Raw genomic sequence first — 20,281 nt, forward strand, 5'->3', positions numbered from 1 at the left:
TTTCTCAACCAAGCCATTATTATTGTTAGGGGGGAAAAAAACAGGGAACAGTGTGTACACTGTGTACACGCACAGCCAAAAACACACTTGCTGCTACAGACCAAGACATGCCTCCGGGGGCGGGACATATGGTTCAAGACAGCGTATAATTAGACGATCATGAAGATGTGCACAAATATAACGGGAATAACTATAAAATAAAATAAAAAAGACAAAAATATCTCCAAAACATTTTATTTCTCCAAATATAGTATAATATCGGTGTCCATAACACTAAGGCAGAGCTACAAAAAGCTCTGAAACTTCAATTCTTAAAACTGTTGGCAGTAAGACGTGAGTTCTTCTTCTCTTATATCTTGATGTGTACTGTAAGTGTTACCTAGCATGGGCACCAGGCATGAAAGAGTTAACACAGGAAAGAAAAAAATTGTCAGGAATTTATTGAAACCACTGAGCTCTGTTGGTCAGGATTTTATTTTTTTTTCACGGCGCCTCCTCTGTTGCTCAATAGGACAAGGTTGCCTGACTTGACAATCTCCACATAAGCTTTCAATAAACACAGCCAAACACACACACACACACACACACACACACACACACACACACACACACACACACACACACACACACACACACGCATGCATGCACGCAAAAACCAACCTTGCTCTGACCACAGACATACAGCAGTGGCTGCTATTTCTGACACAGTATGATGTACTGGCCTCACTCGTATACTTCATGTAGATAAGAAGAGGTTGCTGTGGTCGTATTTGGGAGTGTGCCACTACATTGCAGTTTGTTAACTAGAAAAAGGCTGATGTTATGTGCTAGGCCTGTATGACTCCATAGCCAGCATTCGGACATGTCAGTGTTAACATGAACACTGGCAGTAACTGTCACGCCGACACAAACGGCACTCTGACACTTTGCTGCATTCATTTGGCGTTTTCATACTGGAATGGTGCTTTCGATCAAATCGTAAACGGGCAATTCCTCTGGCTCGGGGTTTGACAGCAGAAAGGTGGTTAGAACAATTTCAGTGCCTTGAATAATTATGCTCACTGGTCTCCAACTGGCAAAGGTCCTCCTCCTCCTCCTCTAACAACTCTAAGAGAATGGATGGCAGGGAAATACATTAAACTATACAAGGGACTCCTTGAGAGCGAGACCAGTTCTGCGGCTAAAGTAAAAGTCTGAAATAGCTGGCGTCCTCTGGGCCAAAAACAACAGGCCGAGCTGGACTGGAGGTAACGCAAGAAAGATTCACAAACACTGCAAGCAATGACAGACTTTGTCTGAGCGTTCCACACTGCTGAGCTGGGACCCATGCACTGCAGTAACACACCGATGTCTATGAAGTTCGTTTTCAATAGTAAGGATTGTTCCATCAGGACTGTAGTGATTTCATAAATGTACACCCACACACTTTTACAATATTCAATATGGATAGATCCATGTACTAGTTTACACATTGGCGTAAAGCAGAAAGGCATGACATGCCATAATTTTCCAGAACTAACTTGAATTTGACCAGTTTCTCATATAGCATTTGCACAAACCCGTCCTCATCAAACAATACACTTAAGCACAGAACGCTGAGCTTAATCTACACATAACCCTGTTTTTCTCCACCCAATGTTTCAGGTGAGATCAAAATCGCTGCTCTTTAAGGATATCAGCCAATCTAAGAGAGACAGCCTCAGAAATTTGGTGCCAATCAACCCTAGCCCTACAAATGAAACAAAGACACACACACACACACACACACACACACACACACACAAAATACATGCCAAGATAAGTACAGAGATGAATCGTCAGGATCGTTTTTTTTTTTTTCCCCTGTTCCTGCTGGTGTCTCAGAATTCCCAGTGGCAGATCTGCTTCTGTCCTGACATGACCTGCCAGGAGGGCAGAATGGCTCCAACTATGACCTCACTGTGTTTGCCGAATGCTAGTCGCTCACCATGTTTCTTGTAACCACTCTTAAGAAAGGGAAAACAAAGCGCTTTGTGTTGAGACTGCTACTTAACATCTGAAACAAGCCTCTAACGTTGGCTGGAGCCTCTGATTTAAGTGGAAATTCAACCTGAAAAAAAAAAAGAAAAAAAAAAGTTCTCTGGTTGTTTAATCGTCTTACTGACAATGCAGCTAAAGCAGCTAATTATCAGGATTTAGAAGCAAGTGTATAAAGTGTTCTTAAAGTAAAGGTGCATTAGGTTGAATGTGTGGAAAATAAGTCTTTAACGCTTTCATGGTTGGAGTTGAATAAGATTTGAATGATTTTCTTTACTCACTGAGCCCACCCCCATTTTCACCCATGTACGCAAAGCTCTGCCCAGTAAACTTACTGTATGGTGGTTCAACCGGAGTTAGAGTGGTAACTAGACTGTCACGAAGTCCCTTTCTAGCTCACTATGACATTCGACTGCTGGAAAGCCAAGTTACGACTCTATAAACACGCAACTTCTCATAATGATTTACAAACATGTGAAGGGGCGGGACTATTAAATGACTGACAAGAGGCCTATCCAAACACAAACACAATCTGGACCGGAATGCAGGTTTCCAAAGTGGGGTTTTTTTTTCCCACCTATGTAATATACTTGTCCTGAGACAATGGCTTAAACTTTATTTTACTTAATTCTTTTTAAAAATCATCTCTACATACAGTAATATTCCACATTATTTGTACTAGTAAGAAAAGAAAAATATTGAAATATATCCACCTCTGAGCTAAGCAGTGTGCATTGTGCAAACGGTTACGCCTGAAAGTTTTCCAGACCAACTATTTTCAAAAGTTTCCAAGTATTTGATGTATTTTTTCCAAGCAGCGAACACAAACGGATAGAAATATGTGAGAATGAGAAGCTCGACTAACGCAAACGGCTGAGAAGAAAATGAATCAGTGTAGCAAAAGACTCAACAAAAAGAAAGAGTAATTGCTCCACAGGCTGTCAGGCTCTCTCTCTCTCGCTCTCGCTCCCCACCCCCCCACCCCCTCACCCCCTCTCCGGCGTCTGCTAGTCGGCAATGATATTATTTCTGTTCTTATTACCATCATCATGGCCATTATCTGCTCAGTGTCCAGGAATGACCACATCCATGACCCGGGTGAACTGCTCTGCACTGGGTCCTGGGTCCTGTCAGAGACTGACTCCCATTCATATTGTTTTAACATAAACAAGTCCTATTAACATTTTACTCTGCTAACAGAGCATCCATCTGTAAATATAGATGAAGGCTTACAAACCGAGATCCAAAGCAAAGATGTGAGGAATGATGTGGGTTACATTCATGGCCCACATCTGTCCCTTGAAATGCATCACGAACAACATATAAAGACTTGTTTGTGAGACAATCCATCATAGTAGAAGCAACAAATGAATACCTGGCCCAAGCCTGTGTCACAATTTGCTCTGATGGTCAGCAAACAGCTTGTCAGCTGTTACAGTCCAGATGGCTAGCTTTTGCTGGCACTGTTGCATTGAGTGATGTGTGGGTATACAGGACAGGAGCCAGCAATGGTAGGACGGCGGTGTGGAGGGATTCACGGGGGTATTTATATGGGAGAACATTTCATTTCATTCGCTTTTGCCCGTGTGTCGCCATTTCTTGAGCGGTTGCTTCAACACTACTCGGTTTCTGCAGCAAATTTCTCGATCAAGTAAATTGTCAATTTCTTCATCTTTCTTCCGAATACATTTGTTGCTTCATCTTTCCTCCATTTTTGTATTTGCCACACAGTTGACGTGGGACGATGACGGCGACAATAATACGCTCATGGGGGGAAAAAGCCACATGAAGTCCATTCCAACCGTCATCATTCATGTCACATGGCCACATATTAGATGTGCATCCAATCTAGGACTGCATATGAAAGTAGCTCAGCTGTTTTGGAAAGATCTGTTTCACATTATGTCCGAAAATCAGATTTGTATCACTTCAGCCTGGTAAAGTGAACAAGTGCCATAGTCATATAAGGGCACGTAGAACTCATTCTACACTTTATTATGGTACAGTTGTTGGTACCAGATGGGCTGGCTCGATTATTTCAGAAACTGCTGATCTCCTGGGATTTCCACACACAACAGTCTCTAGAGTTTAAACCAAATGGTGTGGGGGGAAAACAAACAAACATTTACATAAGCCAGGGGTGTCCAATCTTATCCGCAAAAGGGCCGGTGTGGGTGCAGGGTTTCATTCCAACCAAGCAGGAGCCACACCTGATTCCACCTCTTTAAGCAGTTAATCTTGGCTTTCAATAGACTCAGGTGTGGTGGCTTATGCTTGGTTGGAATGAAAATCTGCACCCACACCGGCCCTTTCCGGATAAGATTGGAAACCCCTGGCGTAAGCGGTCAGAGGAGAATGGCCAGACTGGTCTGAGCGGCCAGAAAGGCTTTGGTCAGTCAAATAACCACTCTTTACAAACATTGTGAGCAGAGAAGCATCTCAACATGAAAAACACATTAAACTTTGAGGTGGATGAGCTACAACAGCAGAAGACCACGTCGGGTTCCTCTCCTGTCAGCCAAGAACAGGAATCTGACGCTGCAGTGTGCACAGGAGAAACTTGGCCATGCCATGATTAAATTTCCTCATTCTTATGCTTTATGTGAACATTCACTGAAGCTCTTGACCTGCACATGCATGATTTAATGTACTGCACTGCTGCCACATGATTAGCTGATTGGATAACTGCATGAATACTGGTACTTAATTAAGTGACTCTAGTGCTTCTTTTCTCTTAAGATAAGAGGTAGCTTTAAAAAAAAGAATAAGGCCAACTTATGGCTAATACAAACAGCATGGTAAACTCTTCCAACGTGAGGTCTCATAGGCGGAAGGAATGGGGGGAGGACTAATGAGCTAACAAGCTACGGCAAAAAGCTGACCTCCCATATAATAACAGTTTTCAGCAAAGAGATCCCAAAACAAAAGCAATCTTAAGATCCTTTTGAATGGTTGCGTGCATGTAGATACCTGCATCTGTGCTGACGCAGTGCTCGTGCTTATAACGCACACTAAGACTGGTCAAATAGAGCCGTGATTTTCAGAGAGAGTTACCTGCTCGGGTGTCTTCGTTGAGGCGGGCGTACACTGAGGCGTCAAGGCGGGGGACGCATTTCTCTATGGGCACCCATATGTACGTCTCTGGGCACAGAAGGTCTGAAGGCTGGTACTGACCCTGAGAAAAACAAGAAGGAACTAGTTACGTGATAAAGAATTACAGTAGTGCGAGCAAAAGTTTCCACTACTCGTTCGTCAGTGCCTGGTGAGGCAAACCCAGTTCAAGGGTCATAATGTGCGTACATAATACATAATAACAAAGCTATTTCGCCCAGCACTTTTCTCTTGTTGCCTACATGTTTGATTCTGCCATGAAAGCACACTAAATCTCAGTACAGCCATAAATTCTTAAACGTCTTCAACGTGTGATATATTGGCTTGCACCTTCTCATTTTGTTTTGTGTAGAGTAGAAAGTGCAAATGGATTCCTGGCCTTGAGAGCCCTTATTATCAGAGGCCTGAATGCAATGACCGAAAGTCAAATTAACTCGCCTACAATGTAAACAAGCAGACGCCTTCAACACTTCTGCCTTTCTTCAAGCGCGTACACACACACACACACACACACACACACACACACACACACACACACACACACACACACACACGCACACATCAACCCCCTGCACGCACGGACATGCACCCCACTCATGGCACTGCGTAGGCCTTGGTGGGTTTAGCAGCGCGTCTGGTCGAGGCGCTAATGAAATGGCGTGAATTGATTCCTTTTGAAACAAGAAGTCAGAGACGGCAAGCCAATAACATCGGAGATACACCACATCTATTTTTCCAAAAAAAAAAAAAATCCACAAAAAAAAAAAACAGCGGCTTAGCAAGCCATGATAAATAATGCAGAGTTTTAATGGCACACTGTTTTTTTTCACATTCCAGTTTCCAGATTTCCGACTGCTGTGTTCTGAGGTTTCCAACCAGCACTATATGGATTGGTACCACTCCCTTCAGTGTTAGTGTTAGTGCATTGGGCTTCCCAAGAGAAAAAAAAGGATATAATTTAACAAAAGGCAGTGAAATAAAAATGGTACAACTCACTCACTCAAACTAGGGGTTGCGTTCAACGGAAATTTCCTGCCAAATTGATGGGAATTTCGGAAAAGCCGTCCGTCAATAAGGTATCCAATCTAGGCGTGCACGCTATTTGTTTTCCGCCACAGACACAGAACATGAAAACCTTTCTATTTTTCTGTGCAATTCAACTGGCTAATTCTACACAACCAGCAATTCTATTATTCAAGCGCGCGCACACACACACAAATCTCAGTACATATCCAAATTCTCACTTGTTTACATGAATTACGATGCCACTGTAGAGCGATAAACGCTGTTCGTTTAAATCGAATGCTTTCAAGAGAGCATCTGATTGGATATCAGAGTACAGTATGTGTTACCTATAAAATGAAGCTAACTATAAAACTTTTTTTTTTTTTTTTTTAAATACGATAAATATAAACAGACTTATTTGTATTCACTAAACCAAGAGACTCAAAGAAAAGCTCTTAACGAAAACACTTGATTTCATGGGCACGTTATGGCTCCCGGAGGTTCCGCAAACAGGATTTCTCCGTCATTACCCCACAGCAGAAGCTACGGGCCACGTTTCCACAAGCAGGAGGTTATGAGAATCGGGTGCTTGGGCCCCTTATTCTAAACACCGAGTGGTGAAGGTGAGGTATTCACACCCCATTTTCTCACAGTCACTCTGTCAGCACTGAGACACTAGACAGGGTCTATGGAGTGAAAAGACTTATTCATAAGAACGTCACATCAACGACTAAGGGTCGCCGGTTCTAGCTCAGGACCAAATAAGACTGGTTTTCCAGCTTGTGTGTGACGGCAGCAGCGAACAAAGGTTTATTGGCTCTGTGTTATCAGACGTTATGCTTACAGCCATCAGAAATGCCATCACTAATATAGAAATCTACAGTCAACAGTGGTATGCACAGTACAACAGTGTAGCTTTCTGTAAAAAGTGAAGCATTGGGAACAAACTGTGGCCCTCCCAAGACCTCCCAAGATTGGTATATCAGGATTTGGTATGTTAAGCTTTAACAGAAGTATTAATGCCAGAGAGAAAGGCAATTTTTTAGTGACTAAATAATGACTTAATTCAATACACTAAAAGCAAATCAATTCATTTCATCAATTCAATTCAAGCATCTTTAAGAAATATTACATTATATATTTTTATGCAATGCATTTAATGCTTTTTTTTTTTTTTGCTTTTTTTGAATTTATTTTTATTTAAAAGACCTCCTGTAATATTTCTGAGGCATGGGTTACTAATGATAGTCTCTGCATCCATAGTTATGCTCCGAGTGCTGCTTTAACCTCTACCTGCTGGATATGCACTAGTGATGGGCAATAGAATAAAAATAAATCACAATTCTCGAGGACATTTCTATGAAACATGACATGCAAGTCCATAAGAAAAATCTGTTTATTTAACTTTATTTAATGTCTTCAAATATTAATTCACTTTCTTTTTTATACTCACATAATAAAAAAAAGAAAGAAAAATGTAACACAAAAAAAATCTTTAAAAATCTATTTCAAACATTTAACATCAGCCGCTTACAGTCAGTTTGTAAAAAAAAAAAAAAAACATTAAAATATTTAACAAAAATATATCACGATATCCACGATTTTTTCAGAAAAGAGGATTATATGATCATATCACCCAGTCCTTATATATACACTAATGGAAAAGCCAATGGAAAAGCTCTGTTTGTTTATTTTAGTTCTCTGAAGATCACACTTGCTTCAGAGGTAACATCAATAAACACCAAGAAAATAAATGAATTATTTTACCCAATAGGATAGTCTTATGTGTCGTATTTTCTTCAAAAGTCTCTATAGGAAGATGAATGAAGGTTGGTTTATCAGTCCGTACAGGACTTCGTGGAGTTTTTGTTTGTGACTGTTGCAGCCCAAAATGCTCGATTTCGCTGCGGCTTTTTTTTTCGTGCTTGAATTGGAGAAACTGCAAGAAATTATTTTGCACGGTTTTTGTTGGTAAAGGAGACCTTTAAGCTGTACTCGTGTTCGACACGCGTAAATCGGAGAGGGCTTTGGCTGAACGTGCATTTTGACGACTTCGCATGGTGCGTCTTGACCCGAATCTGCCGAAAATCTGTGGTAAATAAATAAATAAAACCACCTTTGTAAGCTCATCCGAATACTGTTTGGTTTCTCGTTAATTTCTGCGATCACAAAACACGCAGAATCCTGGACGGACGGTTGCGTTACAGCGTGCCGTGCATATATATGGTGCTGTGCGTCAACCGGCATTCAGGAGAACACTGATTTGTTGAGGCAGGAGAGTGCTGATAGATACACTAATGCAGAGGTTCTCAACCTTTTGTAACTAAAGCCCCCCCAAGCCTCCCCTATCATGTGGAACGCCCCCCCGCAATATTGGAGGAGACCAGGTATCTATCTTATATGAAATCTATCTATATATATCCTAATCTATAATCTGTTTTAGATAGATAGATTTTTTTGCTTTTGTGTTTTTGTACTTTTAAAAAAAATGATTTTTCATAACTTTATAAAACTATATAACGGACAGGTATGGAACATGAATGATCAAAAAGGTTTCTGGACACTATAACTACTTTGAACAAGAGAACTAGGCTGTAATAACTTGGACTATTTTACATGTAAAACGTGTTGCATTCCATTCGTCTTGTGTCCTAAAAACATCTGCTTACGAATTATGTAAATTGGGATGAAGAGCGCGTTTCGTTATCCATTACACTGTTAAAACTCTGGCTCTCAGCCCCTCATTGAACAGAGCAGACGCAGAGAGGTGCGAGTGCAGCGGGAAAGCAAGACCCCGCGCTTGCAAGACAGTACTGGTGATGTTTGGAAAGTCGCTAAGGTTTGTACAAAAAGTCACTAGATATGTCGCTAGGCACTTTTTTTTTGCAAAAAAAAGTCGCTTAAGGTGTTTAAAAAGTCACTACGTTGGCAACACTGGTCTGCACTGACCGCTAGATAAAAGGCAGACTAAGCTCCACCTCTCCCCAGCAAAAAAGAAAATACAGAGGGAGAGGGAACGCAGGGTTTTTCATTTATGCACGTTGTATTTGAAAAGCAATAAAATACACCGAGTACACAAATGATGCAATGTCTGTGTTTTTTTCTTGAAAACAATTTGCACCCCCCTTGCAGAACCACTGCACTAATGTGTTCACAAATACGCGGCTGCAGAAGTATAAACCCGGCTTAAGAGAAGGTTAGAGAGGAAGGGCTAGTGCGTATGACTAGCCTGCAGACACACTTCCTGCCATCACAGCCATGATGTGAGAGGAGTGACTGCCTGTTCCAACAGGTCTGGTGACGGAGGTCACCCCCCGCCCCCGCACACACATCTATGACAGGAAACTCACTTTCCATAAACACAGAATCAAAAGTCAGATCTTTTAGGAAAAGGCACAGCTGCATGAGATGAAAGACAAGGTGATGGTGAGCTAAAGAGAAGGTTGGATATTAACTAGAGACGCAACAGAAAAGGCACCAAGGAAGCGCTGACATTCGTGCAAAAGATTCAACTGAGAGACAAAAACGCTGGAATCTGGCTGTTCATTATTTCCATGTCTGCTCCATTTCTTCGTATGTGGCTCTACTGGCCATACATCTGGATGCTGAGCTCAGCACTACGATCACAACCACAGGCATTTCTCTGCTCGTATTCGTCGTCTTCTACTCAACGTCTAATCCTTTCGAATAATTTCTGGAGGGTTCTTACCCGGCAGATCTAAAAATAAATAAATAAATAAATAAATAACCGTTTTTGGTTCTGCAACTCTTCTTTTTCGGAGGCGGGGTGAGGGGTTGGCGTGGGGAGACGAAGACTGCTGCCATCCATAAATCAACACGCTCAACTAGGTTGTGTTAGATAAGGGAGGATGTGATAATACAGGCACGAGGCCAACGAGATCTTTGTATAAAGAAAGATGACGCAAAGGCAAACACCCTGGTGACGAGCTTATCTCCCACAAATATTCAGTTCTGTCATTTGCTGAAGAAGAGCTCATCGCTCTTGCAGTCCGATCAATGAGCATGCTGGAGAAACAATATAAACTGTCCTATTGCCATTTCCCATGCGTTTCTTAAATAATATAGTTCGACCCACGGAGCGTCATCCGTCTTTCCGAACCTCGCTACATCCCTGGATGACACAGCAATGAAGGTAACGATGACAGACGGACCTTCGTCTTCAAGGCTCATTAACCTCGCCACAGCAGAGCATGAGAACGACTAGGAAAAGCCCAAATTTCAATCCATTTCTATAGTACTTGTCATATGGCTTGCTTCTCGACGCACAACAAAGCCAAGGATCGGGGGGGGAACCCCAAACAAAGCAGTGTGATGAAATGGGCATACGGTTGGGGGTAGCACAAACACAGAATGAGAAGAAATGGATAGATAGCTGAGAAGAAAAGAGGTGGGATAGATCAGGCAGAGATAAAGACGGGGAAGGAATTCGGTGTGGATGGAGCCGGAGGGAAGTGGTGCATGTATGAACTCTCTATCAGTTGGGATCCGTGATGCTACCACTATGTTTTGAAGGGACAACTATTTCAAAATCTGATACGGGTCACGGTCCATGTGAATGTTTGTTTGATTTATTGGAAAGATATGTTGTAGAGACCAGGTTTTACGACTTTTATTTTTGAACACTTACTTGTGGAAACAAAATGCAAGATATACATTATAAGTGCATTAAAAAAAAAAAAAACAACACAAATTAAAATACTGCTCACGTGAGCTAAAGCTTTTAAAAAAAAAAACAAAAAAAAAAAAACACACACTCGAACGCATAAGTGTCACCTAATTTCTCTCACTTGCTCTGACAGCAACCTCCCCCTCCAGCCCAAAGTCCCATACCTGAAATTTATTTGAAAAGCAATTCATCAGCAACATAAATCCTGGAGCTCACTGCTGGCCAGGAATTCTTGTGAAAGACAAAACCTCTCACCTCTCCAACTTAAAGCCTCAGAGCTGTGTGCACATGGGAGCCCTGAAAAAGAACTTATCTGTGATCAGAAATTCCTGACACAAACTGAAATTTTTTATTTTTTTTAAAAAGAGATTGCAAAACTAAATCTGACGTATGGCTCCTATTGCACATTTAATAAGTAGATTTTGCTGAAACTGTTGCAATATAATGCACTCCCTTTTATAATCTAGTGCACTCAACTAAAATTTGTGAAGGTACACTTACACAAACGTCAGTGCTTGCAAAGATTCGGATAAGCAACAAACATGACTGAAAGGCCACTACTGTATGGGTATCTTTTAATGCTTAACCGCTGGTGATTAGTTACTGCTATAAATTCAAAGTGGTTATTCAGTCCCTTCAGGATTTCGCAATTTTTTTTGCCACTCGCAAAAATGAGCTCAAAAATCAAGCAAACTCCGGAATATTCGGAGGAGATCGCAAAATTGTTTCAAAATTACAGCAGATTTTCGCCAAGACAAAACAGCCAATAATAATAATAATAAAAAAAATTCTAAATAAATAAAAAAGACGACGACGAAGACTTCTGCCGTCCATAAATCAACATGCTCAACTAGGTCGTGTTAGATAAGGGAGGTTGTGATAATATAGGCACGAGGCCAACCGGATGTGTTTTTTTTATTTTTAAATACATTTAAAAAACCACTGCAGATTTTCTGCAGGTTTGGGCCAAGACGTGTGATGTGACACCACAAGGCGCATTCAGCCAGATTCACCCCCTCCCCCCATAACTCCAACATATTGACGGTCACTGCTACAGCGTTTTCCATGTACTTTGCATTTCCAGTAAAATGCATTGTCGGGTCTGCATCCAAACGCTACCCCTGACCTACTGCATGTTCAGTGGAAGCTTTGATCAATGCACAATTAGTCAGCAAACCTCAAAAAGTCTACCTTAATTTTTAGGAGTGTTTGCACACTAAAGTAAGCCTTCAAACTAATATGGGTTGTGATTTTGGCTTATAATATAAATGCAATGGAATGTAACTAGTCAGTGTGGACACAAGTGATTCATTTCAATCAGACAGACCATAGGGTGAACCGAACCCCCTAACGCCTCTTAGCCCTCGGACCGTCGGTGTCCGCATACCACTAGTGGAGGGTGCTAGCTTTTCCGCTGCTCCCTACGATTTCGTGCACATCTGGGCTCTATTTCCTCCACTATCCCTATTTTACCTTTCAATCATATCCATGTCTAGTGGAAAGTCAGCGCACATGAGTGAGTGAGAAGAGAGCAGGTACTAGGTGTGTTAATGACAAGAGAGAGAGCCCCACCTACCCAACCAGCCATCCATCAAAACGCTAAAACAAAAAACAAAGGTCAATCCACACTTAATAACTACTCAGGTAGAGGTCATTCAGGTGAAGCGTGTGCACACTGAGGTCACAGCGTAGAATAGCAACCAGTCAAAACATTTACCAAATCGTCCCCTACTCTATACAGTCCGGAACAATAGCTAGGCCTATCCCTCCCGTAAAACAAGGCAAACACTTTCAGAGCAATATATAAGAACTGTGGAAAGAAAAGAAAAAATACCACTGCACAAAAGCACACGCACATGTGCTCACTTGCCCATGAGTGCTCTCACCCCTGCGTTAACACACTGACAAAAGGCACAAACACTGTTGCTAACATAGCAACAGTGTTTGTTCTTCTTGTCTGTGGGGTTAAAGTCCTTTGTTAGGACTGGACTAAATACCGCAGTCTGGCATGATGTGGAAAGGAAAAGGCTGAGTGAGGATCAGGTTTAACTACTACACAGCAATGTGTCAATCAGAAGTGGGCTGAATCACAGCTAGACAGTGACCAGGTTTTTTTTTTTTATTTTAAATCTCCACTTTCACTAGCACTGCCATGCTCTCTCTCTCTCTCACATACACACACATGCTCAGACCTCCCTGCAAGGCTAACATTAGGGTGTGTGTGCTGCTGAGTGACACACATAAGCACACGTGCACAGTGATTGGACAGGCTGTCATTAATGGACAGAGGAGAATCGGTCTATGAAAGACAAGTGTAAACACTTTGTATTGCTGCCCGCTTTGTAAAAATACACCCTCTTTCCTTCCCCTGACACACAATGTCCCGGATGTGTCTTCAGTCGTGTCTGAAATCGAGACATTTGCACTAACTAACCGCCACTTTGCAAACACGTGAGACCAGCCAAGACTTCTCACACCAGACAACATATTACAGAGGGACAAACTTCAAATAAACACAGCATCTTGGCAGCCCTGTGCTCCTCTCCTCCACACACACACACACACACACACACACACACGGGTCCAGCTACGTGTCAGGGGCTCTACGGATGACAGCTTAATGATGGGAAAATATTTTTACAGGATTGTGTTTCGGCAGAGCAGCGTTTTACAGGCACAGGATCCCCAGGCCTGTTTTTATCTCTCTATCACTCTGACCGTTTATTGGTGGGCAGCTTGAGCTCAGAAAGGGCGTCTTTACTGCCAGGGTCTTACGTCTGACTCTGCTTACAGTGGCTCGACCCTGCTCCAGACTGTTGCTCTATTCTGGTTTTCGCCCGAGATACATATCTGATGCGTGTCCAAAAATGGTGCTATTACAGAAAATAATCGCACTCTGTGCATCGAGTTGAAACACAGTTGAAAAACGGGACCTACCATGAAGTCCTCGGTGTGGGAATGCAAAAGAAAATAGAGGGCCAAATAGAGGAACCAACTTTCCTAAACATACACAATGATTTTGAAAAATGATGGCTTGGGAGTCCTGGAATTCATTTGGTCGCGCTAAAACAGTCATTCTTTGTTACTGCATATGGTGCCATTTCGGCAGATTGATGCTTTCAGACTCCCCCAAACTGCAAGGCTCTGAAAATAAATGCCGAGCGAGTTAACGCAATGCAAACATGCCGGGACCTCTTTTCTGCTGGATCTCTCTGGCTTCGGTCACCCTGACATTGGATCTAAACTCTCGCCTTCCAACCTTGTGACCTTCACACCTCCTGCACCACAACACACCACCAACGCACTCCTCTCATTCAAAAGGTACACTCAGTTGTAAGGTTTGACCTCTGAACTCTGACCCTTCGGGTCCACGGCCCTGTCAGCGCTCCTCAGGGGAGAACTGGAGCAAATGCTTGACGACTGGGCCCCAATCAAAACACATAAACCATTACCATGTCACACTCTGACAACCTATAAAAGAACATGCTTCGTAAAATGGGAGATTATTAGAGAGCTATGTGAATGGGTCATTGATGCTAGTGGAAAGTATGAATAATCACAAGCTTGGGAAAAAGTATTATACTGAGTGATTTGCCACTTTATTAGGTACTCCTTTCCCAGCACTGCGCATCTTTCAGCCGTCAGAAGAACATCATGAATTCACCTCGACCTGGGTTCTGCAGGATCCTGGTACAGTACACTGTGCAGTAATGATGGTGGTGTGACATTGCTGTAATTTGTGCGTCTTGTTGGAACACACACTTTCCACTTTATCCCAAAGATATTCAGTAAAGTTGAGATGCATCGACTGCACGGGAATGAAATCCTGTCCTGTTCTGGGAACTGCACAGTGACGACAAATGCCTCGTCATATGGTGCACCGTCAGGCTGAACATTGGTAGCAAAACTGAGTGCTAATGTGCAAACTTTCTATACCCTTTTATTTGTGTTACAAATATAAACTTCAGACTAAAACATTACATTAATTATATATACGCTACCGGTCAAAAGTTTGGAGACACTCGACTGAAACGTTTCTCATGATTAAATGTTTGAAATCGGTGTTGTAGACAAAAAATAGAATTGTGCCAACATATTAATTTCTTTCATTAGAAAACTGAAATTTATATTTACAAAAAAATCTTTTATTTTTTATTTATTTTAATTTTTTTTAACGGACAACTCCGAGCGAAATATTACGAAAAGCAGCCAATACGTGTCTGGCTTCCCAGAATGATTTCAATACGTTGTTCTTTTGACAAAAGCAATCTTCAAGGCTATCTGAGAAAAAAAAAAAAAAAAAAAACATATATAATATAATATAAACTAATTATGAAACATTTCGAAAGACATGCTAAAATGTGTTAATTTCCCATATGTATGGAGACTTTTTGGACCCCCTGTAGTTATATAGTTTCAACTGAATTAAATTACATTATTTTTATTATTATTATTTGTATAGTGTGTTTAGCAACAGACATGTTGCCAATAAAAAAAATAATAAAAAGTTCTATATTCCTGATGAGCCAGCCAGATGATCAATCTGAAAAAGACGACTTGACATATCCTGCAGAAGAACCAGACTGAAGCAGCACCCATTCTCATCTAAATTACAATATATTGATACAGATGGGTGACAAATGAAAGGAAAAACCAACATAAAGTGACTTTGTACGGTGTTGGATTGCCATAAACCACCAGAACATCTTCAATGCACCTTGACATTCCCTCAGTTGGTGTGTTGATGATGGTGGTGTAGAGTGCTTTCAAAAATGTAGGTCCAAAATCTCACAACGGTAATAGATGGGGTAGAGTTAATAATCTGGTGACTATTAAAGTCATGGAGTGTGAGTTACATTGTTTCTCCTTCTGTCTAAGGAGACGAGTAGACCTAAAACCATGCCAACAAAACAACCTCCGATAACCGAGCCACTGTTCTTTTCTTTAATTTGGTCGTCTGTATGCATTACATCGCCGAAGAGGTCTACAAAGGAAGCTTGAAGATTTCCAGACATCCAATGCTTTCCAAACAGCAAAGAATACTGTAAGAAAAAGAAAAGGAAGGAAAACAATGGAAGAGATCACCAAATGGGTGAGCCTTTTCAAAACATATAGAACTGGTTTTTGTAAGACTGGAGGCCAGTGGTAAGGGACTAGTGAAAATAAGAGAGCCAGGAAATGCTAAATTGTACATTTTACAGAGGGAGTGTTTAAAAAAAAGGGTGGGGTACCATGGAGTACTGTTGGCTTTCCATTGTACTTGAAAAACAACCAATCTTACAAGAAGTGTCAAATATAACAAAAATTAAACATACTAAAAAATTAATGTACAAGAATAGTCTTGCTTAAAAAAAACAAAACAAGGGTCATATACTAGCAGAAACCAGAAAGAAAAACCCTCAAACTGACAGGTATGGAAAAGTACAGGAGAGTGAACTGACGAATCATCCTATATGACATAGCTGGTTCTCTGCCCTAACGTGCACAGCCATCATCCATGATCAAACCATAACGCACCCTGAAGTGTGAAGTCCACTGGAGCAGGTAACAGCCATCCAGTGAGTACTGTGAAGCATTAATGAAAGAAGCACAAATGGAACAGATTACATGGTGAAAATGACTCCACTTCAAAGCTACAGCGGCACTGGAGGACAAAAAAAAAGGAAAAAAAAGGAAAAAAAAAGGGGGGGGGGGGGAAATAGAGGCAAGCGCCTGCCTAACAAAACGTGTGGTAATTGTTTATCTTTTCTGTCCGAGCTTCTCTCTTTCATTCCGCTGAATCGCTGCCTCTCGCTCGCTTCCTATCGCTTTCATCTAGTGTGCTCTGCTGGTCACATGCGGTTTATGGGACGGCGGAGGAGGAGAAGAATAGAGAGAGCGGCTAGCGAGAGCGCTTGGCTCGGTACGGTGCTCTTCACACGTCACGCTGAGGAGTTTAAAGGCCTTCGCAGCCTGACATTAGATCCCTTAGATCTACATGTTCCAAATGGCTTTAACGGTTCAGGTGCTTTAGGAAGTTTATCCAAATGTACTCAGGCAGCCTCCTTCACGTAACACTACCTGGTCCACCATCAGATGTCTTCTATTATATATTTTTGACTCACGGAACAGAGATGCTGGCTACCAGTGCTTATTATGGCCTAATGAAAGCTCCAACCCCAAGGCTTCAGATATTATTCATTCATTCATTTGGCGTGACTGCACTGATGGATTTGGAGACTATGTCAAGAACACACATGAATTTAGAGTAGCCAATCCACCTACTTAGATGTTTTTTGGGAGGTGCAATTTGATTTGTATAGCGCTTTTAACAATGGACAAAGCAGCTTTACAGAAACATATGAATCCCAGATATAATTTTTTTGCTGTTGTTTTATATTAATCTGTGATGGAGGCAAGGGAAAACTCCCTGAACCGACAAGACGAAGAAATCTTGAGAGGAACCAGACTCAAAAGGGAACCCATCCTCATCTTGTGACAACAAATAGTGCGATTATAAATCGTTTCTCTTCTATAACTGTATACTACATAGTCCAAAAGTGCTAATTGTGTTAAACAGCGCAGTCATTGGCCAGTGTCCAGACATCATCCAGTGTATACACATAAGGGTGACAAATTAAAGGGAAAAAAACCCCAAATGTTTCATCATTACTTCAAATTAGAGCTGCAACAACTAATCGATAAAATCGCTAATAATCAATTATGAAAATTGTTGTCAACGAATCTCATTATCGATTACTTGGTCTGCGTGCGGCACGGGGTGCGTTTACTCACTACATTACTTCTGTTCCGAAAACACGCTTCGGAGAGTAAATACTAAAGTTGTGTCCCAAATAACATACTATACACTTACACCATGCACTGTGTACTCTACGGTCTAGTGTATGAATTTTAGAATGATAATAGTGGTTTTTACTACCCGGAAGTATAAGCCGCTTCCTGGTCGACGGCGCATGACGTCATACGCACGTAACGTGATGCCACTAGCTTTAGCAGATATCCAGAGTCACCGACAATGACTTTCTTTACTGTTTATACTTAGTTATATACTTAGCTTATTTTATACATTATATATATATATATATATATATATATATATATATATATATATATATATATATATATATATATATATATGTAGTATTTTTATGGATACACAAAAAGCACTGAATTAAACTACAGTCCTAAATAAATAATATATATTCTGGTGTGTGTGTGTGTGTGTATTGGGTTCTTTTCAGTCTTATATAATTGGTAAAGTTTTAGCCTGAAGTTTATATTTGTAACACTCAGTTTGTGGATTTTATTTTAAATAAACTAAACAATGGCACTGAAAGTTTGCCCCCACCCCCCATTCGATTATTCGAAAATAAATAAATAATCGTCCAACTAATTGATTGTTGCATCCCTACTTCAAATGTTTCATTCATCAAACGTGATCAGTTGCCACACATCTGTTCATAGAAGTAAATGTGTTATTGTACAAGACAGAGAGAGAGAGTTTGACAGAGAGAGAGAGAGAGACGTGTCTTTTCAGATGCACTTGTTCCCACCTGCCTTGACATTCCTCAAGATTTACACAAGTGTACAGAGAGAGGGAGACAAACAGACAGAGCAGTGAGATAAAACAGGACAGGAACTTTCCTACAATGTTTGGTAGACATTCTGGAGGGAAAACAGGGTTCCACATGTAGGTCTAGACAAAGGTTCTATCTGACAAATGTGTTTTAGAGGGAAGAAAAAAAAAAAGGAAATCCAACTAATTGAATACACACAAGAACAAATACTATAAACTGTATTAAAATAAGCATGAAATAAACAAGTGGTTCAATGTTTTCTATCGTTTCAGGACTCGTTTCAGAAAAATACTGGCTTGTTCTAGGAAAAGGATGAGGACTGGCCCAAAAACCTGCTTAGTGACGGGACTACAAATATTTCTCTTTTTCTCCTCGTTTGGCCACCGAAACCATGGTGTGTCTTTTAATGCTTTCTGTCCGTCTCTTCCTCCCTCTGCCTTTCTCCCCTGCTCCTTTCTCCTTCTCAGTGGAAACTTTAATGGCTTCCTGCTCTAAATACACCGCATTCTCTCAAAGAAACAATAACAACAAGAATAAGAACTGCTTTATTTACACCCATAGGACAGACTTGTGCATGTGTACTTGGGGGTTGTGGGGAATGGGGAGGCGGGGGGTTAAACAACAGAGTGCAGAAGTCAAAGCTTAAATAACTTGTTTATGTGGTACAGGGTGATTATTCAACAGTAAACTTTATTTAGCGAATTACCTATGATTTGTAGGTATTAGGAATGTAACTGAATATGGAAACTTTATTTGCATTGAAAAGCTAATGTGCTCTAAACAGATACTACTACAGGTATGAACCACAGGAAGGGCACTATTTTTTTTTGGGGGGGGGGGGGGGGTGAAATTAAAAGGTGTGTATAGGCACTGCAATCCCCCAGACATTTAATAAACTAAAAAATACTAGATGAATGGGAGGATTTTACTTTTCGAGTCAGATATCAAATAAAGATCACATTCATTACAGGTTTCTTCATCATCAAGGTTTCTTCCTCATATCATGTTAGGGAGTTTTTCCTAGCCACCAGCTTGCACAATAGGGATAATTTCATACACTTAAAATATGTATCCTGTGTTTATATGTTTCTGTAAAGCTGCTTTGAGACAATGACCATTGTTAAAAGCGCTATACAAATCAAACTGAATTGAATTGAACTGAATTACTAGTATAGTAGATTACTAGTTCTAGATTTACTAGATGATTACTTACTTTATAGTTTGGGAAAGAGAAGCAACTAAAGCAACTCGTGGACACATCTCAAGTTGAGGCCAATTATGAACTTGAGTGATGTGGTGAACAGAATTAAATGCGGAGAATACAGAGATGCTGACAGTGCTGGCATTTCATGCCTGGGTTTTCTCCCTAGTGTTTTTGTAGGAATAGTGGTAGGTTTAAAACAATAAAAACATCAAAACAACAACAGAAGAAAAAAAACCCTTCAGGTTTAAACCACGCATACTTTGGGCTTAATTCTGAGTACAAATCTGAACATTTGAAGCTCTAAACCGATGCAGATACAGATAGAGTCATTGTGTTACACCCATAGTAGGTATGTAAACCATGAACAATTCATCTGTTATTGATTGAGTAAAGCCTAAACTCAAATCTAAATAACAACAACTGCAGTGAGATATGTTTTAATTGACGAAAATGTTTTGTTTAACCAATCTTCTTCAGTGCACTGATCATGAAAGCAATTAGACATATAAAAATAAGTGTATACCTTTTAACATACAGTTCAGCAAAAATCCAATCACACATTCTGGAATAAGAATGATGTTTAAAAAAAAAATAACAGCAATAAATGGAGTCAAATGTAGCTATGTGAAAATATGGTTAAAAGCTGAGGGGCCCGGTGCAAGGCTACAGAGAGAAAGGGAG

At 40.8% G+C, this 20,281-nt stretch overlaps 1 protein-coding gene across 6 annotated transcripts in view; it reads right to left on the minus strand.

The window, feature by feature from the left end:
- The window catches only part of LOC128605308 (arginyl-tRNA--protein transferase 1), a 101,508-nt gene that overhangs the window by 9,159 nt on the left and 72,068 nt on the right, over nucleotides 1-20,281 (minus strand). For all 6 annotated transcript variants that reach the window (XM_053620593.1, XM_053620588.1, XM_053620589.1 and 3 more), the window contains one exon: nucleotides 5,071-5,191. In XM_053620593.1, the coding sequence (XP_053476568.1) occupies nucleotides 5,071-5,191 (121 nt within the window). The remainder of the gene's footprint in view (nucleotides 1-5,070; nucleotides 5,192-20,281) is intronic.

This window comes from Ictalurus furcatus, chromosome 3 (assembly GCF_023375685.1).
Source record: "Ictalurus furcatus strain D&B chromosome 3, Billie_1.0, whole genome shotgun sequence".
NCBI lineage: Eukaryota > Metazoa > Chordata > Actinopteri > Siluriformes > Ictaluridae > Ictalurus > Ictalurus furcatus.